General features: G+C 46.1%; 2 protein-coding genes and 2 non-coding genes across 5 annotated transcripts; 3 read left to right on the forward strand and 1 right to left on the reverse strand.

Moving 5' to 3' along the window:
* Positions 1 to 15,361: 15,361 nt before the first annotated feature.
* Positions 15,362 to 19,848, reverse strand: cep63 (centrosomal protein 63). Its single transcript, XM_068743816.1, has 14 exons — positions 19,808 to 19,848; positions 19,507 to 19,684; positions 18,897 to 18,992; positions 18,528 to 18,618; positions 18,301 to 18,419; positions 18,033 to 18,200; positions 17,560 to 17,705; positions 17,297 to 17,440; positions 17,098 to 17,197; positions 16,842 to 17,018; positions 16,486 to 16,572; positions 16,218 to 16,363; positions 15,854 to 16,136; positions 15,362 to 15,750 (listed from the first exon to the last, which is right to left on the reverse strand). Exons 1-14 carry the CDS (start codon positions 19,846 to 19,848, stop codon positions 15,547 to 15,549), a joined length of 1,980 nt encoding a protein of 659 aa, XP_068599917.1. The 3' UTR covers positions 15,362 to 15,546.
* A 619-nt stretch (positions 19,849 to 20,467) lies between these two features.
* On the forward strand, positions 20,468 to 20,539 carry trnap-cgg (transfer RNA proline (anticodon CGG)). The gene has a single exon. It is a non-coding gene; the product is annotated as a tRNA-Pro (tRNA).
* Positions 20,540 to 20,851: 312 nt separating this feature from the next.
* trnap-ugg (transfer RNA proline (anticodon UGG)) lies at positions 20,852 to 20,923 on the forward strand. The gene has a single exon. It is a non-coding gene; the product is annotated as a tRNA-Pro (tRNA).
* A 285-nt stretch (positions 20,924 to 21,208) lies between these two features.
* On the forward strand, positions 21,209 to 22,827 carry im:7152348 (uncharacterized protein LOC559250 homolog). Of its 2 annotated transcripts, none has more exons than XM_068743890.1 (4): positions 21,209 to 21,270; positions 21,512 to 21,872; positions 22,215 to 22,319; positions 22,409 to 22,827. In XM_068743890.1, the coding sequence occupies exons 2-4, from the start codon at positions 21,553 to 21,555 to the stop codon at positions 22,452 to 22,454; spliced, it is 471 nt and encodes a 156-aa protein (XP_068599991.1). In that variant the 5' UTR covers positions 21,209 to 21,270; positions 21,512 to 21,552; the 3' UTR covers positions 22,455 to 22,827. The 2 variants fall into 2 exon arrangements, with proteins under 2 accessions (XP_068599991.1, XP_068599992.1); XM_068743891.1 differs by having other exon boundaries at positions 22,269 to 22,319.
* The last annotated feature ends 380 nt before the right edge of the window (positions 22,828 to 23,207 follow it).

Consider the following 23,207-nt stretch of genomic DNA (forward strand, 5'->3'; position numbering starts at 1 on the left):
AAACAGGACTACGCCTGCGGGGGTGTCGTTCTGTTTACAGATAAGACAAGGACAGGATTTGTTCATGTTCATCTCTCTGCGGTTCTGCTCCGTCCCACTTTATCTCAGTTAAAGCGGCTGCACATTCCAGCTGTTACTGAATGTCCTATTAAGCCATGAGAACATAGTTTACTGCTAACTAACGGTGAAAGAGAGACTTTTACGTGGCTTTTTCAGCCACTCGGCTGAGAACTTTGACTGAAGTATGGCACCGATATGCTGATTGTTGATTGGCTGAACATCCGAGCCAACGCAGCACCATCAGATATTGTGAAGTGTGAAATGTGAGGTGTGTCGATGACGGCTTACGACGCTAACCTTAAAAACTGGAATAAATCTCTGTCGAATGTCTGTTCGTTGTATTTATATTGTTTTACGTTTTTTTTTCTTTCCTTCCAAAAACTTGCCTTGCCTTGACAGCAAAAACTCTTCTTTTTTTTGTCTTGAAGAGTCTTTTCCAGTATCTAGAATACTTGAGGACCTTCAAAGTATGAGTTAATGTATGAAAATGTTCAAGTCCTGCATTTGATTATTATTAATGCTGCAATTATATGTTGATGTTTTTAACCCGCATTTCAAATAGGGCTCAGCCAGGGAGCTAAAAAATACAATAATGGACTCGTCATTTATTTCTCATTGAAAAAGTAAAATAAATAAAATAAAAGCATTAGTAACGTTACTACATTAAGATTACACGGTGACTGCAGCTTCATTATTACTACAGCCTGTGTGACCTTTAAAGGCTGCCCTTTCCACATCCAGACCTCACTGTCCTGCCCCGTCCCGTCCTGTGCTGTGAGTCAAGCTAACGCAGCACACGGCAGATTGTCCTCTGGACACACAGACAAGAAACCCAGTTCAACCCGCAGTGAAACAGCTGTGGGTTGCATACGTTTAAGTTGCATTATTGTGTAAAATCATGTATGATGTGATTAAACCCATGTGTAAACCTAAAATAGCGCGTTTATTCCGTGTGTATCTGCTCTTGAACGATGGCTACTGCATGTTAAAGCCTAATCTAATGAGGCCAGTAGGGACAGGCATGCTTCTGGCCGGGGTCATCTGCCCCATCCTGGGGTCAGAGTTGCAGCTGCTGGGGTGATGGCTATCTCTGCAGCTACGCCAACATCCTGCTGCCTCATCTGTCCCAACAGATCCGCTCCTGCCGCTCCAGTATTGATCAGGAGGCTCGCAGTCAACCGCATCAATCACCCGGACTTTCTGCTCAAAGATACCGAAACTAGAGAGCGGGGGAACTAATTCAAGGAATCTCTGGCTTAACTGAAAGCCATCGTGGCTCCCCTCTGAAAGGGAAGCATTCCTGCAGGTGTGGAACAGGTGTAAAACTCCAAGAAGACGTTAAAGGGCTCCTTGTCCTAATGAGCCTCTGGACATATTTTCTGTGGGCAAAATGTCTCGACGGTCACCTTCACAGGCAGACAGCGGATTAAACCGCTTTTCATGTGCGTCACGTCCACACAATGAACAAAGACTCACTCTGTGGAGGAAGCAGGAAGCGATCCTGAGGAGAAAACGTGGTGTAAAAACGAATGCGTCGCTCTGATCATGGAGGATCGTAATGGAGAGACACTACAAGACAGAACAAGACAAGTCAGGCTGTTAATGCGATAAAAGTCACCGCTGCTGTGTAAACACGCCGAGCAGCTGATGCACAAACATTCCTCTCGGCCACTGTTGCAGAAACCGTTGGAAGGTGTTCGGCTGAATTTGGCCAGTTTCAGGAAAAACGAGCGACTTGTGTTTAAGATCACAACACGGATCTTGTGTCAACAGAAAACACACTCTTCTGAACGCTGCTCTGTGTTTACTGGAAAATAGCTCATCTAAAAGAGGGTGCAAGTATCAAGAACCTGCACAGTCGCATTTTAATGTAATGCATTTTCCACCCGGTGTTATGGGCAGGTTCATTCACATACCGCCTGATGACAAACCGCCTTCAAAGTAAAAGCACAGCTAGATTGTCACGGATTAAATGATGCATTTAGGATTTATTGGAGTATTACAAGGCCTCAGGCTGAAGGGCAGATGTTTGGTGCAAACAAAGCACAGTGCATGCTGCCTCCTGCCCTCCAGCTCAGGGGCAGATGCATCTGTTCCCCCCCACCACCACCATATGGGGGCCTGTGACAAGAATGCAGTGTGTGCAAAACAGAGCGTACAGTCAACAGTTCAGAAACACAAAGAGAGAAACTTCAAATATGACATTGCATTCTGCAGAAAATAAACCGAGCACCTGCCGTCCAGACCGAGAGGACCCACTCAAGAGCAAACACCCCTTTCTTTTGTTCGGATTCTTAAAGCCATTGTGTCGGAGCAGGTGGGAGAACCAATTATTGTCCCATCAGCTGCAGCTCACTTACAACGGACAAACAATATTTAGCAGAGCAGCTGTTGTTGTTTTTTGGTCGTCTCATAAAGTCTCAATTCTAAACCGCGCCACCATTTGTGGATCTAAAATGACAGCCATAACAAATGTGGGCAACAAACCGCCGGCGTGCTTCTGAACGCACGCATGTCGACGGCCTCCAACAGCATCCGTGCTGGCCTGGTGGACTCAGTGGAAGCAGATGGCTGAGTCAAGCCGCCATTTCCACACCAGATAAAGACGTCTCCTACACGGCTACGCCGGGCCGAGCCTGCTCATCTGCTCTCTTGTGCCCAAAATGTCCAATATGCTGTAAATTCCGTTTACAGCATTGATTGTAGCGTCATCAGTTATTTGCATGGAAACTGTTGTTTACATCAACACTGTTTAAAATGACGAGGCTGATTGGATCGCTCTAAACTGGGACTCATCCCCACTTTATTCCTGATTCCTCTTCGTATAGGTATAATTGTAGTAACGGTCTGAAAGCAGCGCCCTGACACACTTCCCTCTGTCTGCCCCCAACCTCGGTCCCAAATGTCTGACTTTGTGATTCTGGCAATTTGCGCCCATTGTGCGGCACTTCCTGATGGGAGGCCCTCTGGAAGACTGGGCTCAGCCAACTGTAAAGGAATGTGACATTCCCGTCTGAAGTTACGGATGCGTCTTTGGATTTCTCAGGTCGATTTGTGTCATTTTCCCGGCGGTGTTCAGAGAAAGTGTTTCTGGACAGACGTGCACGTGAACACAGAGTGTGCAGCCAGACGGATGGATTCCAACAGGAAGCCTTCATTTAGAGTCCAGTGCAGATTGTTATCATTCTTTTGACCTAAATTAAGAACGTTACACTCAGTGGGGGGGGACCCGATCAACCAACAAAACAATAAATAAACTACAAATACATTATTTTAATTTATGAATAAAATTAGAACTTACTATTGACACTATAAAATTGTCAAATGTCTCTGGCTTATGGCTTCAGTACTTATCATTCCTAACGATGAGAATACAGTTTTAATCCTTATAGTCTTCCTCTTAAATCCATTTTAGACTTTTTTTTTTATCCTGGTATGTGGTCTTTCCACTATTATTACCTCATCCAAGGAGGTTCTGTTTTCACCTGTGTTTGTCTGTTTGTCCGTCGGAATTTAGCATGATGACTCAAAAGGTTCTGGACGAATCTGGATGGAATGTTCAGGAAATGTTAGGAATGTTACCAGGAACAGATGATTATATTTTGGTGATGATCCAGAAGAGACCCTGGATTCTGGATCACTTTGAAATTTTCGGTAACATTGCAGTCAATGGAAATTCAAAATTTATTCCTCAATATATGGGTTGATTATTGGCCGATTTATGAAATTTGAAATAGTCATGGATTCATCTGGATCTGATCCAAAAAAAAAAAAGAAAAGTAACATTGAAAACCCCATTCAGTTAAAAATACACATTAACTCTGATTCACTTTTACTTTTCATGGTTGGTGTATAAAGATACCAAGAACAATTTAGAACCTTTTGATGATGATCCAGATGACCATGTAGACGGTGGAGATCCAGTTAGGAGGGGAATGAGCTGCTTGGCGGAGGTCTGCGCTTGCTGAGGGCTTTTCTAGTTATTATTAGATTATTTAAGTTATAATTTCCTCTCTGACACATTTACTTTTGTATTGCAAACCGCTCCTCGTCATCGCCGTTAGTCGGTGCATCTACAGGTAGACTCCGGAATAAAGGGGGACTCTGTTGATATTTGTGAAAGTGTGCTTTGGTAAGTCCAGATCTAACGGAACAAACAGAAAGATGCCACAGGCCTGCTGTGATAACCTCCATGTCCAGATGGCAGACCGGAGTTAAAGGGAAAAGCGAGACAGGGGAGTGGAGGGGTCAGATGTCAGGAATGAGGAAATCCCACCCTGGCCCCAGCAAGATAGAGGACAGGAAGCGCCCCATTTGCATACAAAATCACCCTGAGTGATGCAACATGTGCAGCTCGGGGTGAGCGTGTTCAGAGCGTGGGAGGACACCTGCGGATCGCCGATAGTGCATTGTCATGTGGACGGTGCATGCCTGATGACATCCACAGAGCCAGACTGTGGGCGAGGAGGCGAGGAGATAAAGAGGAGACATTCATGCGGAGCCCAGGAGTCCCCCTCAGCTCAACCAGAGACCGGCTGAATGAACGGTTTGGCCTATTCTAGTCAGGAAGCAGCACAGACTCAAAGGCGTGGGTTCAATTCCGTTACATTAAGGCCAGTCATTTTGATTTACCTTTGATTGGAAACTTCTGCAGTTGATAAAAACATAACTCGTATAAATAAATGGATAATCCCACAGAAGCCTTTGCATATTATCCTGACAGCAATGTACGCAGCCCGATTAGATAAATCACATGAAGAACGGCTCACATTAAAGGACTTTAAACAGCCCCACGCCACAAGGCGACCCTGTTTATGTAATGAATGGATGCCGCAGATTCTTGGCCTCTTATCGCATATTCTCAAGCTTCGTCACTTATTCTAAATAATGTCAGTGTTCTCAAAAGTGCGCACATAAATTCCACCATATCTGCATATTTCAGATGTGCTGAATCAGCTCTGCAGAGCAGCTGGGGAGAGCCAGTGGATTTATGACACCGTGATCCCCCCCCCACAGGTGACAACAGGCTAGTCTCTGACCTCCAGCAAGCACTGACAATTTTATGGCCGATGTAATTAAAGACGTGAACACACGAGCACCGAAGTTGACTCCAGCATGAACGGAAGGGAAGCTGTTAAGGGGCGGCGCCGCTGGAATCTGGCTCTGGTATTTAAATTGCTTGAAGGAGATTGAGGCGGTGGCATCAGAGAAAAGTTAAAGATGCAGCACATTATTTATGAGGAACCTGCGACTTTGTTAAATGTCAGCGAAGTTTCCAGAGAGGGGAGAGACTTTACATAAGAGTGCACACGAGAAGGTGTGGAACCGATAAAGAAATCAATTTGACATTTCTGTTCACACTGAAGTTATCTGCTCCCGCCGCCTCGTCAGGAAATGACTGATTCCTCAAAGTAATGACTAGAGTGTCTGGGCAGCGTGTCTGCCTCACATGAGAACAGCCATGTTCCTACAGGAACGTCAGACAGCCGGGCATCGTTGGATGAGCAACGTTGTCAGCGTGTTTTAGTGAGTAATGGGGAACCAGACAGGAAAGGCTCAAGTCAGGAATCTTACCCCCGAGCCTCTGGAATCTGAATAAGAAGGAAAACATTTCAGCAACTTTAAGAAGCAAACGGCAGAATGCAAATTTACAGCAGGACAGTAATCACATTTTTGAGCCTTTAGCAACTAGCAGCTATTAATTAACGAATTTTCAGGTTTTTTTAAAAAAAGGAAACTTCCATGAAAGATTACTTGTTCTACATTAAACGTGCTCCTAAAGGGAGAAGATGATGAAAGCATGAGACGTGTTCAGAGATAAAACAACATTTTGATAGTTTGTGGCGGCAGCTCTGTGAGATCTGGTGTCTATAATCCAATCACAGGGAACAGTTCAATGAGCCGGCTTGTTCACACCTGGCATTCAAATGCAGCTCCTCGTGGCCCTTGTGATCAGATCCTCCTCCCTGGCTCCACGCACCATCTTTAGTTCGACACTTGCAGAAATTACTTTTGTCATCACCGAAAGGATTCTTTGTCTGAAATGTGGACTAAATGGTGAAATGCTGCTAAATATAAAAAGGTGCGCTTCAGTCAGAGGAAGAAAGGCTGCATGGCCGACTGACTCTTTACTGGAAAAGAAGAATCGTATTGTGCTGTGTCGAGTAGAAAATATTAATCTAAGCATGGGTAGAATTTCAGATTTTGTAGTTTGGTGAGGATATTTCTGCAAGGAAAGGATTTAGAAATGGAAATAATGAAGACATCAATTCCTCCAGCATTTTTTTTTTTTCAACAAACAGGATCTGCTGTTCGTGTCACTATGATTGTAAGAATGTAAACTGACTTCCTCCATCAACAACGCCTCGGTGTATCCCGGGATGCTGGCGTGGCTCAGATTCTAATCAGTCCTGCCGTGGGGGGGGGGGTTCTTTTTCTCACAGTGGAATTTCTTTTTCAGGCACCAAAACTCTCAGACTGAATGGCACCTACCATTTTCATAAATATTTTTTTTCCAGCCAGAATGTGACAGCTGTGTAGAACATGACTGGTCTCGGTCTGAGGCTGCAGGAATAATGCGATAAATCAGCATCTGCTTCATGTGTTTATATATTTAACGTGAAGTTACAGCACAGTCTGTAACACAAAATAAAACTTGTGCACGTCATTACGTAAGACAGAACAGATGAGGCTGGACTGGAATGTGGACGGTTGCAGGGGAAATCTGGAAACTAATTACAAGAGACGTTCCGAATGGACGCCCTCATTAGCCATTAATGAACAAGGAAATAGTTCTTACACAACAGACACCAGCATCAAAGTGTGCATGCAGGAACCGCAGCAGATAAACCCCGTCTGACGGCAGGATAGTCTTATTATCATGCTATCATAATATGACATGGGTTTGGGTCCGGGGGTCAAAGTGACATTAAAAACGTCTGAATACGATTGAAACAAACAAAATACTGGCGTTTATTGCGCTTTAATGACTTTTGAAGAGCTTCAAGGCTTCGCATGAGTTTAATTTTCCAAATCTTATCTTTTATTTGTGTTGTGGCAGAGAAATCACCTCGTTTCAAAGTTTTCCATGATGTGTGTTACGAGCAAATACCCAGAAAGCCAAAATAAATGTCAGCCCGCCAGTCTGTTAGGAAGGAGGCAGCATTTAGCACCCTCAGGCCACCGCCGGCTCATCCTGATGACCGGGCAGCCTCAGACTTTACCATTCTCTTTCCATCCACTAGATGTCCTCCTCTTTAACAGTTCAGAGTGACCCCCCCCCCCCCCCCCACTCCAGCATTAACTCAGTGCAAGAGTCTGTGAAATAAAATCATTAGAACAAATCGAGTTGTGCATTGCAAATCCTGCACAATTACACAAATTAATTAGTTTTAAAAGTTACTCAGTTTCTTTTGCATGTTAGCTGCTCTTTTTGCAGTGTACAGGGGTACGTACATACTCTGGATTATTAGATATGGTTTAACCTGATATAGAACAGTAAAGTGTGTTATTTATATAAAAGACACATTTGTCCACAATCCTAAAAACAGAAGATCTATCTATCTGAACAGAAATATGCTGATTCTTTTCAGAAGGACTGCCGTTATTGTCCATTTAAAGCTCTAATCTGCCGATTCCTCCTTTGCTCTCCAAATTCAGCTCTTCGTTACATTTAAGAACCTGTGGATTAGTCTGATCTGGAGGAAAACAATCCTTCCATCTAGACGGCCTCAGTAAATGACCTCTAGTTACCTCAGTCCAGAGACAATTACTACATTCATTACGTGTCCCCTGGAGACTCTGTAATTTTTGAAGGTGTGGCTCTGATGTTATTTTTCATCTTCCATCATAAGTCCCTTCACAGTGGTTAAAAAAATAAAAATAAACCAGCACACATATGAAACTAACAGTTGCATGAGTTCCCCTGTGATGTCCCGTCCCCCACGTGTCCCGTCCAGAGTCCACCTTAATTAGTTCCTTTACTTTCAGGGTTCTACTTATTGTTCTATTTATTGTCACTGCTTTATATCTTCATTTTGTCAGGAACCATCACTGACAACACGGCCACCGTCTTCCACAGACCGGATCGTTCCATCAGTGAGGATGAAATTACAGAAACTGCTGTAAAGCATTACTGAAGAGTGGATTAGGAAATTTACCCCCCCCCCCCAAAAAAAAGAATATAAATAAATAAATAAATAAAAATCCTTCAAAATTCAGTAAAACGTTGAGGAGGCCATCCAACTGGCACAAGAGATCAGGAACAGAGAGCTAAAGAGAGGAAGGGTTAGGGCGAACAATTTAATATTCTGTTATTAGATTTTGTTGATGGAAACTGCATCATCAGATTTGTTTTGTACAAACTGTGTGTTCTTTCTTTGGCAAATGCATGTACACGTAAACCTGGAATGATCTAATTGGAAGTAATTGTAATCAGAATCAGAAGTAGTTTATTGCCATTGTCAATGAGGGTTCACAGACTAGGAATGTTTCTCGGTGAAGTCGTGCAACATATAACAGTAATGACAAAATACAAAAAAACATACAAGTACGGACACATCACAAAACAGCAGCATCAGGAGTGGATACACAGATGTATATTAGCACCAGTAAAACTAGCGTAATCACGCAGTGCAAATGGAACAGTGCAAGTTACCGGCAGTAAAATGTTCAGGAGTCCGGGACAGAATTATTAAGTGTTCATGAGTCTTACAGCCGAGGGGAAGAAGCTGTTCTTGTGGCGGGAGGTTCTGGTCCGGATGGACCGTAGCCTACTGCCCGATTGAAATGTTTTGCCTTTCTTCTTCTTCTTGATTCTTATCCCGCAACGATTAATGTGCTTCAGTGTGCAAACAAACACGGAACACTGGAAGCGGGACATCGACGCGCGTGCATGCGGTCCGTCGCGTTTCCCCTCGGCCTCCTGGCAGGCTGGAGCGAACGTCCGGAGTCCCACTGCATAAGTCTGGATACAACCTGTTCCCACTCCCTCAACCCCGCCCTCACCAAGCACGCACAGACTCACGAACAATGAAATGTTCTCATTAATTAAATAAGGGACATTTCTAGAGCAGGAAGTGGGACGTGGACACGCTCAAAGCTCGACAGGCATGTCCTCGATGGAATGCGTAACAAAGAATGCACGGAGGCTGCCACAATTCTCAGAAAACTGGTTAAAAGAAGTTCAGCAGCAGTTAAAAACATCGCGCCTACAACGAACCAGCAGACGTTCATCACCATGGGGACAATTTATACTAAATAGACATTTCTCATGTGTCTGACGCCCATAATATCTTTGGCACACAAAAAACAACACGTTTCCCAATCATGTCAACAATTGTTGCCGAATGGTTTTAATGGATTATCACTCAGAGGATCGGATGCTCTTCCCTCCCCTGGCAGTCCTGGTTTGAGACCCCCCCCCCCCCTCCTCCAACCGCCACCACCTTTCATCCACCCCACAGATTAATCAGGCCTCTGCGCAGACAATCCATATTTCTTCCCACAGAAAGTCATGATCTCAGAGATAAGGTAAAAAAAAAAACATTACTGAGAGAAAAACATTTAACACAACGCCCGCATTCAAGATGGGCTGATCGTGTTTCATTCACCCAGCCAGTGATTTGGATTCTTGTAACGTTTGAGATGTGTGCTTCGTGACAATCACCCCATCCCTGCTTCATTACATGTGAAGCACCCTGCAAACACAGAACCCCCGAAGTACTGGTTCAACGCCGAGGCAGATTCATTTGTATGGAGCCCCGGGCATTTAAGAGCATTTAACCATTTCTCCTCTCTCTGATAATGTTAATGGAATAATCCTAATAGGCGACAGCATCTCAGACACCCGTCATGTGGCTGCTCTGGAACCAAAGGGAATATAAATATTTTTCTTCTTGCACATTTCTCCTGAAGTTAAAGTGAAAGAGATTCACTTTATCCTCCCGTGATGATAAAGTGCAGAACGGCGTTTCATTCGTCTTCCACTGGATGGGGAAACGCGTCTCCTCATCTCGCCTCGAGGCGAGAAAGATAATGTCCAGGCCGGAGTTTGACCTCATCGTTGCAGGAGCCAATATTTAAATCATGCAACCTTTTAAATCTTGTAACCTCCAGACTATGTGCACTGACGGTTAACATTATAATAAAACTATTTACAAATCATACTCTATTTTATATTTTGTGGAAAAATGTTTTAAAAACACATGCTGCATGTCCTCAGAGTACGTCTTAAATATTTATTTAGTGTATGCCAGCAGGGTCATCCTGGATTTTATAAGCTGAAATGTTTATCATTATTTTAGTGTTTAGTCATGTAATTCAAGTTGCCGCAGGAGTTTGTTTTTATTGAGCGATTGATTTTATAAAGCAGAAACCTTCCTATATAACGAGACAACAGGTAACCAAGACCACAAAGTCATTTATCTTAAAACAATTAATATATACTGTATGTAAAGTCAAAGCAGAGCAAAATGAGCACCAACATGCCACAATGTACAATAACTTATACTAGAGTTTAATTGTAATCTACTACTGAGGGGTCGCCACTGCAAATCAACCTTCCCCACTTCACCCTGTCCTTTGCATCGTCCTCCCCAGCACTACGTCCATCAAAGTCTGGTCTCTCTGACCTTGTCTCCAAAACATCTGACCTTCTCTGTCCCTCTTAATGCCTCATTTCCAATCCAGACTGCCTGCACACGATTCTTCACCTCCTTTCCACATTCTCCCCAGTATTCTGCTTTGTTGACCCTCGACCTTCTTTACGTCGATTCCTTGTAACCTCACTGTCCCCCCTGGGACCTTCTCATTTACACACATGTACTCTCACCTTCATTCCTCTCTTTTCTAGAGCAGACCTCCACTTCTCTAGATTCTCCTCTACCTGCTCCCTGCTCTCACTGCAGATCACAATGTCATCTGCAGACATCATATTCCAAGGAGCTTCCTGTCTCACCTCATCTGTTAGTCTGTCCATCACCGACATTCACAAAGGCAATGTGGGTGAGCCGGGAATCCACACATGTTGCGGAGCCGGGAATCGAACCGCCAACCTCTCGATCGTAGAACGACAACCTGATTATACAGTGACCCAGTATTTGATGCCATGTCTGAACGTCATTATATTTATCAGCCTCACATTGACGGTACTTAAATCGTCTGTCTTGGTGTTGATATCAAAAGTCGTACCGGTTCCGTGGATCTCCATCAGCAAACTCCAGAATGTGGCTCCGGGGCTTGAAACGTGGGTCAAACTCCTCAAACCTCTCCATGTCGGTGATGATGTGCTTCGTCGCCCCCGAGTCAACCATGAGACCCTTGACCCTTGACCTCCACCGCGCTGACCAGGGCATCGAATGAGAACGTGTGGTCCCCCTCGTCCAGCGCTGGCTTCACCTCATCCCGCCGACAGTGTGCGTCCTTGCGCGTGGCGCTTTTGCTGAGGCTGCACCATTATCTCTGCGTGCGCCCTCCATCTGACGCGCACGCCGCGGCTTCGTGGCCTTTCTGGCCGCAGAGCGCGCGAGCTCTACGCTCCAGTGGTCTCCGCCTTTCACGGTCATCTCCTGAGCTAGAAGAACCAAGCATGTCTGAACTTCCCACAGCTTCGGAGGGTTTTTGTTTTAAACTCGGCAAAAATCAGGCAGGTCGACAAACCGTCTCCTGAATTACGCAGCGCCGTGACATCAGTCGCTGCGCGGATGATATAATCTGTGACGCTCTCATGCACCCCTCTCTGGAGGGAAATAAATTCCGTGTACAAACTGATTACGCGCGACTTCCCCTTCCCCGCGCCGCGCGTAATGGTCGCGCAGCATCCGCAGCGGCGTCATGACAAAGGACAAACCTTTATCATCCGACAGCCGCATTAGAACTGTATAGACCTCCTCATGTTTACTCTGCGTCCTCTGCAGATGGACACGACACACAGTTCTCAATGAGGCGCAGCCATTTATTTGATTGCGCACCGGTGCGTAACCCCGCCCCCCAAATGCAGGTTATAACAGAGGGTGTCGGGTGAGATGGGAATGGATCTGATTGTTACTGGACTGGTTTGATGGGACATATGTAGGACCACATATTCTCACACACCATTAAACAATTTAGTAACTTTTTAAAGATGATTTTCTCTAAACTTTAGTAATTTCTGTTTGCTTGTGTTTGATTAAATCCATTAATCTGTGATCAGACCAGACAGTCATTATATCATCTTTTTTTTTCTCCATTATGTCAGTTTTACAGCAACGACGGTGATTTAGCATAATGAAGAAGGGAGAGGACTTCAGGTACCTTGGGTCAACAGCGCAGGGTGATGAAGAGAATGTGGAAAGGAGGTGAAGAATCGTGAGCAGGCAGGCTAGAAGGGGTGGAGGAAAGTATCAGGTGTGCTCTGTGATAGGAGAGTGTCAGCGAGGACGAAGGGAAATGCCATGATGGACGGCTTAGACGAGAAACAGTGGCTCATCTGCGTTACTCGGTACAAAGGATTGACTTTCTTTAGAAACCACCTGAGAAATCAATTTTTGAGAATTTATTTTTGAATGTTTCTTGAAAGTGGCCCCGCGATGCGCTGGAAACGCATTTGGGGTGAGCTCGCCTCTCACCCATAGCAAGCTGGGATAGGCTCCAGCAACTCCTGAGAACCGCAAAGCGGAAAGGTGGAAGAGAATGCATGGATGGAGGGATGGATGGATGGATGGATGGATGGATGGATGGATGGATGTTTCTGGAAAAGTCACCCGAGGTTATAGAAGTGCAAAACTGAACTGCGGGGATTCCCCTTAAATTGAAAATTAAACTTGTTAAAGGGTAAAATTCCATTGACAGTGATGCCTACCCAGGATAATTCCTTCATAGTGGTGTCCTCTGTCTGCACCACACTGTAATGCTCTGGTAGCATTTCTCCTAATAGAGTTAAAAACTTAATCAGGGCAATTCAATTGATTAAACTCATCACTTTGCCTGCAAATCATTGCATAAATAAGCCATCCTGAACTCCCTCTGGACTGGAGTCAGCCTCAGCCCTCCTCCCTCCTACTAGGCCCCTTCAAAGAATCTCCACACATAAAAAACATTTTCACCTCCCTCCAGAGCGAGCCAGAGGAATGCCTGCCTTGCCAAATACCTCTGCACTGTTTGTTGGACTTACAGCACTAGTTACACAGCCTAATAACAAATACCAAAGTGAGAAGTCACCGGGCTCGGGGGACTCCTGAGGTGAACTTCTGTGTTGTTGTTGTAACTGTACGACAGCAAAAACAAAAAAAACACTTTTCTTGAGATTTGATCCTATTGATTTAAAACCATGCCCATCAATAGGGAAGCAGGAACGTATAATTATTCCCTCTGGCCTTCCAGGGCTGCTGAGGGTGAGCGCCCCACATGGTTGATATTAACATTCCATCAGCGTTCTAATGATGAGGACAAATCAGGCTGCAGGGGAGGGTTCATGACAGCACTGGCACGGCGCTCGCATTCCTGCACTTGACGAGCCAGAGGGCCTCCGTAGGGTGGGTGGTGGTGGTGGTGGTGGTGAAAACGAGAGCAGGAGAAAAGCTGACTTCTTCCTCCCCAGCCGTCTGGGGCGTCTGGGCAGACATGTACATATGTGGTATTATCCCCGCTTATGACAGACGTGCAGGGCGGATGGACGTCTCTTTGGCTCACGGCTGCATACCTTTCTCTGGACGTAAATGCAAAGCTTGTATTAATGCTGCGTTCCAGGCCATTTGAGAAATGGGAAGATAGAGCGCACCCTCGGAAAAAAACATAACAAAAAAGAAAGCCCAGGGAGCTCCACTTTCATGGCAGAACTCTGACAATTAGCTCAGGAGGAATTCAGCAGGTCAGACGTGTGCGACAGATAGGAGGGTAGAATCCAGCATGAAGGCGCAACTCCTCTGAAATGCTAAAAAAACAACAAAAACCCACTTTGGAGGCACATTTCAACTTTAGTTGGTAATAAAACTTTTACTTGCAGAGACTCCTGCAGTGTAAAAGTTAACTCCAGCCATTAATGAGGCAGACGTTCCTGCGCCATGTTTTTCCCAGCCATGAAACGGCATCAAACATGTTTTGCACTTCAGCCATGCTGATTACCGAGCAGAACTACGTGGACGAACTGTTAGTACTTAAAAAAAGAAGAGCCACTCGTCATTATTCCAGTATTTGACTATGTTTCATCCTGCTGGATGTAAGGAACTGGACGTGGAGATGATCAGTGAGCGTTCACTCACACCGGATGCCGTCTTCACTTCCCTTTTCTTCTTCAACAAGCCGATCAGAGCTGAAAGGATTCTGTGATAAACCGGCAGAAAGGCGAAGGAAGGAATGCGTCCAGTACGGTAAATGCTAATAAAGCGAAGGTATTCTAAACATTCTTAGGCCCAAGATGATCTGAAACAGATTCACAGCGATATGAAAGGGTCTCGTTTGTCATCCTGCAGGGTTTTATTTTGGCTCACGCAAATGACTGAACTTCTGCTACCTCTTTAACAGGTAACAGAACCTGCACAGTGTATCTGACAGGAGCAACAGTAAGGCTCCAACAAACAATCATCACAAAAGATAGATGGGTCATGCATCTAGAAAATGTAAATAAATGTTTCACACATTCCCAGAGCCAAATGTGGCAACCTTAAATTTCAAATACAGAAGAATCCACGCCGAGGCGAGGTGGAGGTTATCTAATCGGCGCGCGTCCGTCAGTCAGCAAGATAACCCCAGAAGTTCTGGACGGAAATGGATGAAACTCAGGAAATGTTGGGAATGTTATAAGGAACAGATGGTTACATTTTGGTGATGATCCAGAAGAGATCCTGGATTCTGGATAATTTTAAAAACATTTTCATCAACATTACAGACAATGGAGCTTCAAAATCTGTTCCTCAGCATCTCGGTTGATTATTGACCGATGTTTATGGAATCTGACATCGTGTAGGGTGGGGGGGGGGGGGGGCTCTATCTCACCACCGAATTACATCTGGATCAGATCCAGAAGGACATGAGGAAAAATATTACATTTTAACATTGAAAACCCATTTAAGGATTCATAAATCCTCGTTTTACTTTTCATGGTTGGTGTATAAAGACACCAAGAACAATCTAGAACCATTTGCTGATGATCCAGATCCATGTGGACGGTGTAGATCTAACCATGAGGGGAATGAGCTGCTCGGTGGAGGTCTGTGCTCCCTGAGTGATTTTATCATTTTGATATTGGCGTTATAAATCAGACATTAATCGACCGTGTCTTGTCATCTGTTCCTTGTGTAAAAAATAAAATGCAGCTTTTAACACGTAAACTGAAGCAACACATTTAATCAGTCAGGCTCGTTGATGAAACGAGATAAAAGTGTTCTTCCAATGGAAACACTGAACTGTAACCAGCAGAGGTCAAATACATACAAAAAAAAAAAAACAGGTTCACAGGCAACAATCACATTTGTTCAGTGAAACACGTCGTCACACGAAATGTCTTTGGTGCTACTGCTCCAGGCTCTGCGCTGAACTCTGGGCTGCCTCTGGCTCTGAGCCGCTAGGAAGGCACCTGGCCACCGTCCGGACGTTGTCCTTTATCATACCGTGGATGTGGCCGTCCAGTCTCAGGAGCAGCTCCGAGGAACGCAAGTCCTCCTCCTGCAGGAACCGAGAGACCACGTGGTCGACAGGAGACGCCGACGACGCCTCCTGGCGGGGGGGAGAGAAACACACAACGGTAGGTATTTGCTAACGGAGGACGGAGAAAACATCACCTTTAACATGAGATTATTATGGGAAGGTTTTTATATACCACTGGGGAGGGTGAGCGGGTGCTTTTCTGTTTGGAGGATGAAGCCGGGGAGACTTGCCCCTCAGCAGCACCTTCATTGGAGGCTACGCTTGGCACGGAGTTTCTCCTGTAGAGTCTCGTGCTACCAGAGGAGGAGGAGGATGCTGATGAATGGTCCTGGCTGCAGGAGGGTTCTGTAGGGGAGTGGGACAGGGTCTGCAGCTGCTGGAAGAGCCGCTGTATCTCCCCTTCAGAGCGGGTGGAAGTCTGCGCCTCCTCCATCTGCTTGGGATGCTCGTCGCTGCTGCAGATAAAACACCAAGACAGACGAGAGTTCCAATCTTTCGTGCAAACACGGCACTCATCCCACGTATTTGCCAGGCACCTGTCCGGGGCAGGCCGCGGCTGGTCAACGACGGCGCCGCTCTGCATCGCAGAAAGAGTTTGCCTTAACTGCTGATTCTCTTTTTCCAGGCCGCTGAGAGACGACACGTAACTCTCCCTCAAGGACGCGAGAGAGGAGCCCCCCCTCTGAGGAGAGCAGAGTGATTCAGGGAGGGGTGAGTCAGAGTCAGAAACAAGCTCCCTTAATTGATGGTTTGTTTGCAGGGTCGTGAAATGACTAAACAATAACCATGACAACGCAGACGAACCTGAGGCGACTGAGACTCCAGCCTCTGCATCACGCCCTTCAGGTGCTGGATCTCAGCTTGCAGCGTCTCCAGCTGGGCCTGAGTCGTCTGAGAAAAATGGAGAGCATGTTGTTAGAGCACTGATCACGTGCGTGGGCATCAGCTCAGCCTTTAAGGAAAGAAGAAGTCAAAGAAACACATCTGTCATTCGTTTTTATGCAACAGTTACAGGGCAACGCGTCTCTGTCACATCCCGTAATACAGATATGGACTGAGGGCAGATGTGTGTCCAGGATTCTTCCGTTCGCCCTTTTAACTTTCTAAAATGAGGCACATTTGAACGTTCAGTGAAATTCTCGCTCTTTCACGCGGCTTACGTCAAGCGCGGCGGCCTTCCGTTCGGTTCGCTCCTCTTCGCCGCGGAGCTGCTGCTTGATGTCGGCGGCGGAGTCCCGCAGCGTGGCGATGGTGACGTCTCGCCGGCGCAGCTCGGCAGTCAGCTCGGACACCGCCCCGCTGTGCGTCTGCTTGGCCCTTTGAAGCTCGTCTCTCAGCTGCAGACAAAACAACAAGATGATAATTATAAGACGCAGAACGGACGTCAAAGCGTCCAGCCAGTCAGGTAACTTTGACCTTTGTCCTTTCAGCAACTGAGGCATCGTGTCCTGCTCTAAGGCTCCTCAGCTCCTCCGCCTGCGACTGGTCAGCTCTCTGTCGACTCATCCGCTCCACTCTGAACAAACAGCAGAAACACAAAGGGGGACCCATGCTGGAACCACAAAGATGGGACACTTTCTGCACAAAGGACGACGTTGTCCCCTTCCACACTCACCTGCCCTGGACAGATGCCAGCTCAGCCTTGAGCTGCGCCTCACACGCTTGGACACCGTGAAGCTTGGCTGTGGTCTTCTCCAGATCTCGTCTGAGGGTTTCCACGCCAGCGCAGCCCTGAGCTGCCAGACAGTCCTCCAGAGAGCTGAGGAAACGGCGTTCGTATGGCGTTCGTATGACTTCCGTTAAAGCGCTTTTGACGCTGCACACCGGTTTTTAGGGTCTAGGTGGCCCCCCGGTGTACGGCTGCTGTACTACACCCACCGAATCACTTGGTCTTTAGCTTGCAGAACTTGCTCGAGTGTGGCGGCTTTGTTTTGAAGCCGTTGACGTTCCAGACTGGCTCTTTGCACAAATGCATCCTGGGAATCCAGTGTGGCATGGGGCTCCTGCCTTTCTTCTGCGAGGACCTGTGGAGCAGTGAATACCTTTGGCTCCTAAAACAGCCGCTTAATGTCGGCTTCTGCTGCACAAACCCGCTTCAATCCTCCATTCCCATCACTGATTGAACTACAATCAAACGGATGCTTCGCATGCTTTAAATTGTTTTTTTTACTTCAAAGGCCCAGGTAAATGAACATTTAATGCTCAGTACTCAATAATTAATGTAAATGCTTGATTAGAACACCCCCCCCCCCCCCCTTTTTTTTAGCTATTATTTCCCCTCAAACGCAGTGATCCACACAACCCACCCACTACTCATTAGAACGAGCAGGCCCCCGCCTGCAGACACCAACCTGCTGCTCTCTCTGGTGCTGTCCCAGCCGAACCTTGAGGGCTCGGAGGCGTTCCAGCTCCAGCTCCTGAGAGTGCAGGCTTCCCCGAGCCTCCTCCAGCTGAGTATGCAGACGCTGCACCTTCAAACAGCACTCCTTGTGCTCCTTCTCCCTTTTCAACAATTCATGCTGAGCCTGTGAATGAAATGACAGAAAAGGTGTGAAAAATCTCCCACCTTGACCGTCAACTCAGCATTAAACTGTCCTGGCATGACGATGGTGTTTTTACCTTCACGTGTAAGAGCTCCTCAGTCACGCTCTTATTCTGGGCCTCCAGTGCCGCCACTTGTTTCTGGTAACGAATGCGCTGCTGCTCCCACTCTGCAGAGCGCTGCTGGTATTCCTGCACGGAGAGACGCGCATCATTCTACTCCTTAAAACTGTAAAACAAAATGAAACGCTATAATTCTGCAGGCTGCCGTACCTCAGTCTGTTGCTCGAGTCCAGCTCCCTCAGATCGATCTGCCTCTTTAGTATTTGCTGCTCCACTGTTGTTCTTGAGATGTTTGCGCTGAAGCTTGAGATAATTTCTCTTTAATTTATCCAACTGCAGGACATCGTCATAGTGAAAGATTCTTCAATTCATTTTGAAGCTCAGACGTACGAGTTCATGTACAAAAGACTAACAAAGTCAAGAAAGACATTAAATATGTTGGTTTAAAATGTCAAAAAGGGCTGAACACATTATTACAATCATATTAGGATCCTCCAAACTAAACTCTGACAATGCAAAACTGTCAATCACAGATTCATGAAATTAACCTAAATGACCATTTACAAAATGTCCTCCATTTGCTTTTCATTGTGTAAATGCAAGCGCCTCACCTCTTCTCTGACCTTGAGCAGTTGCTGTTCATACTTGGCAGCTACCTCCCGTCGGCCCGGCTGCGCCGCTTCCAGCTGATCGCAGAGCAATCCGATCTGAAGTGGGGGGGGGGGGGGGGGGTGCAGCCAGTAATGATATTTGAAAACTGAAGATAACATCTCTCCTTTTCATTCAAAAAACAATCTTGCTTCCATAGAACAAAACAAGTTATTTTATGGAATCGGTTCAAGGGGAAAGTGAGAGAGACGAGGCTGAGACGGTTTGCACGCGTACGGTATGTAGGAAATGATAGGTATGTAGGGAAGAAGAAGGGTGGAGAAGCAAGAAGGGAATAGGAAGAGAAGTGAGGAGAGGAGGGGCCAGAGGGTATTAGAAGACGATGATGATGATGATCCACTGTGGCAAGTTAACCCGTAAGGGCAATAAACCAAAAGGCGACTGATCACTTCTGGTGAATGATTGTAAATATAGTTCTATCAAGTTTAATGCTCTGGTTCTATCCTTCGTGTGATAACTGAAGAGAATGTTACTATTCGTGACAGAAACAGAGAAACCTTGCAGGTCTCTCCATCCATGGAGCAGTGAAAGCTGAAGGATCTGCGTCTGCACCTCGAGGTCCCTTCTTTCTACTAGATTCCTGGAAGTGAGCAGCTCCTCTTCAGCACCTTTCAGCCTGAGCGTCACGGCCTGCACCTCAGCCTCCCACTCCTTCCTCTGATGATCGATCATGATGTCGATCTGCCTCATCAGTTCCTGAAGCTCCGGCTCGCAGGACGACAGCACCGCGCTAGAACGCAGAATAGCACACAATGGGCGATGCGTTAGAACAGCAGGTAACCCAGAGGTTGACGTCAGGCTAAAGGCAGGGATCAGCTCCAGCTGATTAGCGCGTTTAGCTCGTCGGTGTTACCTGATGTCCGGGTTGCGAAGCGCTCCCGGAGACGCCTCCATCTGGAGGCGATGCTGAACAAGCCCGGTGAATCCGTGGAAGGCTTTATTGTGGTCCCACGTTAGCTAACAGCTAACCTTGCAGCAGCTGTTCACGGTTAGCAACTAGCTAATCTCGAACAAACTCAGCTGCAGGGACATTAAAACGCTGAAACGAATGATGGCAATTTAGAAACGTAGTTGAGGCCAAGCGAACAAACGGCACAAATGTGTGGCTTGCTACCGACAGCGACGTCCATCGCGTCTCCTGCTGTACCACGTCACTTAGTTCATGTTTTGCTTATTGCTTCCTGAACTCAGAACTACAACCGCATTAAAGTATTTCCTGTCCTGCGGATTTTTCAGGCGGTAACTCCACAGCAGACCTGTGACCTCATCACGCCGTGCGTCACAAAGAGATGACGGTGAATGGCCACCAAACATGGGCAGCCGGTTTTACTAAAACACACATGGAGCATCAATTATAACGATTTCATAGCGTTGTGTTACGATGCTGCCGTATTGATCATTTCGTAAAACGTATCGAGGCTCATATACTCTACTACTCCCATTTTCTCTTTACTTGTGTGCAAACTTTATATTGTCATTCTTATATATTAACATCTTCTTTTGGTGAGCACGTGGCTCGTTGGTCTAGGGGTATGATTCTCGCTTCGGGTGCGAGAGGTCCCGGGTTCAAATCCCGGACGAGCCCGTTGCCTTTTTTTTAAACCAACATAGAATTTTGCTGTTTACCGTTGTGTAATTGAGACGTATTGCAACTGCAATGGCACTTTATGCGCCTGCTTGTCCTACCTCTGATCCTAATATTTGTTGTTTTGTAAGCGACGTTTAGCGCTGATCCGGAACGAGCAGCTACCGCCTTAGTAAAGGACTGGGCGAATCTGTGTCGACGTGTGTCGTGTTTTAAAACGAGTTTATTTATAAGCCTCGTGGAAATATAATCATATTTGAGATGGATTCTACCTAAATCTACTTAAAATCGACGTTTGCCTGCTACTAACACGGCTCGTTGGTCTAGGGGTATGATTCTCGCTTTGGGTGCGAGAGGTCCCGGGTTCAAATCCCGGACGAGCCCAGCGTTTTGTCGCGTCGGATCTGTTCGTTCCTCGGTTCGTTGATGAACAGCCACATTTTGAAAGAATAATCTTTTGCACCCACCAATGCAAAGTAAACCCTGTCTTCAAGATCCACTCCTCCACCTGTCCCACGTCAAACACCGGACAAAGGGCTTCTCCAGCCACAGCTGCTGTGGGTTGTGGGGAGGGAGACGAGTCTCTCCCGCCCCCACAAATACAACAGACACTCCTACAAGGCGGCAGACGAGTCCTCCTTTGCTCACGGCCGTGTGTCTGTGCTGTTCACTCCGGGGGGGGACAGTCCTGTCGCGTTGTCCTGGGAATTACTTCATTTTTATACATTACTGTAAGTAATCGCTACAGAAACGAATTCTCCTTATTCATATTATTCGATGTCATTATTTTTCTTAAAATCTATTTTTTTTTTTTTGATACTGCTTGTCAGTTTCAATATAATTGAATAGCAGTTTACCTAATATTTATTTATTGTCAGCACAACACGGACCATGCTCAAAATACACATCTGGTAGAGAGTAAGTGTGTTTCATCCGGATGTCTCGGGACTTTGTTTGTTTATATAATTGCAGTCAAATCTTTCCATCCTGTGGTCCACTGGTTAATCTCGACCATGGTGCTGTGTGAGGATGGAGACTGTGGCGTCTGCCTCTTGCCCTACTCGCGGATGGACAGGATCCCCCGGATGCTCCACTGCAGGCACACCTTCTGTGAGCTTTGCCTGGAAACCATATCGCAGGCCGGGAGCGGGCTGCTCACCGTGGGCTGCCCGCTGTGTCGTCGGGTGACCTGCGTAGGACACGGCCTCGGCATCCAACAAGCTCTGTGGGTCAACAGCAAGCTGTGGGAGCAGATACCGGAGGAGGAGGAGGAGGAGGAGGATGCACTGAAACAAGAAGCTGAGGAGCAGGGGATGGAGATTAAAGCAGAATGGTGAGTTTTGTCACAGACGGATGCTTTTCTGTGATCCTATGACCAGTCTCTTTTTTAAAAAGGCATTTTCAGGACTGTGATGTCATCTATATTTGAGACTTCTTGTTTTTCCCCTCATTGATTCCTTATAAGGCCCTGAAGTTGTTGATAGTTTAAAAGAAACTAAAAAATAGTCTCTGCTTGAAAACAGTGTTGAATTTGAATAATTTTAATATGCTTCCCAAACATTTCATCCGTACCTACCCATTCACACCACAGAGCTTCATTAGAGCTGAAGCTCTGCAGAGCATCAGTTCCCTGTTGGAGTTAAAAAGAAATAAAACTGGAGCTTTTACTTCTCAGTGCTTCCTCTGGCTCGAGCAGAACCAAGCTCAAACTGCCCGTGTTCCTCCGAAGGTTCCGATTGACGAAGCGACACCAAGAGAGGATTGTGCCTGGCAGCAATGTGTAAGTTTACTGTGGCGTAAACTGGCTGAGACAACAAGAGGACATTTGCAGTGTGGACTGATTCGTTTCTATTTGTCTTTTCTGTGAAGAGAAATGAAATCCTGGCGCCGGCTTTCAGCTGCAGAGCGAGTATAACGAGAGGTGGACGACGGACGGTGCGCCAGGTGTCTCCTCCTCAGGATATCTGAGAAAACCTAAAAAGAATTGAGGCTGTTCGGACTGAGTAAGCCTTTGTGCTCCCATCAGGACTTTTTTATTTTTTATTTTGTGCTCAGCCAAAGCTGTCTCATTATTTATTCTGGGGTTAATTCTCCCAGCTGGTGCTGTGGGATTTGGTTCAGCTTTCCCAAAAGGACTCGCACCCGAAGACCCCCTCTCAACAGATGGTCTCCAGAGGATGCTCCCTGTCGGATAGCCGCTGCTGAACATTCAATTCAGCCTTTTTTTCCTTCTTTTTTCCATTATTTATGATATTTCCTAAAAGCTTTTATATTAAAACTATTTTCGGAGGAACATTTCTGCCTCTGTCTCATAATGAATGCTGATATTACCGCGAATCACGAGCTCAAAGCTCCTGCTCCTCTGTTCTACGTCATTTTTGACACATTAAATATTCAAGTTAGTGAAAACAAAACGGGCCAGAAGATCTGCGAAGAGCGAAAATTACTTTCTGCTGTGCACAACGCGACAAAAACACGTCACAATAGACTTGCTGAACCGTGAAATCAAATTATGAACTCCTTTCAAACAGCATCTGGCGAAGTATTCCACGTCTGCAGAATCGTTATTTAATTCCTTTGTGTGGCCTTATGCGCAAATATAGGCTCAAAAATACACAGCGGGATCTGAGGTAAAGGAGAACTAGATCTCATTTCGAGGTCATTGTTC

This window comes from Brachionichthys hirsutus, chromosome 9, assembly GCF_040956055.1.
Source record: "Brachionichthys hirsutus isolate HB-005 chromosome 9, CSIRO-AGI_Bhir_v1, whole genome shotgun sequence".
Lineage (NCBI taxonomy): Eukaryota > Metazoa > Chordata > Actinopteri > Lophiiformes > Brachionichthyidae > Brachionichthys > Brachionichthys hirsutus.

Coding starts and splice junctions, on each gene's coding strand:
- cep63 (XM_068743816.1), bottom strand. CDS start 19,848: ATGGAGGCGTCTCCGGGAGCGCTTCGCAACCCGGACATCAG. Junction 17,019..17,097: donor CAGTTGCTGAAAGGACAAAG/GTCAAAGTTACC, acceptor TTTTGTCTGCAG/CTGAGAGACGAGCTTCAAAG. Junction 15,751..15,853: donor CCCGCTCACCCTCCCCAGTG/GTATATAAAAAC, acceptor CCCCCCCGCCAG/GAGGCGTCGTCGGCGTCTCC.
- im:7152348 (XM_068743890.1), top strand. CDS start 21,553: ATGGTGCTGTGTGAGGATGGAGACTGTGGCGTCTGCCTCTTGCCCTAC. Junction 21,873..22,214: donor ATGGAGATTAAAGCAGAATG/GTGAGTTTTGTC, acceptor TTTACTTCTCAG/TGCTTCCTCTGGCTCGAGCA. Junction 22,320..22,408: donor ATTGTGCCTGGCAGCAATGT/GTAAGTTTACTG, acceptor TTTTCTGTGAAG/AGAAATGAAATCCTGGCGCC.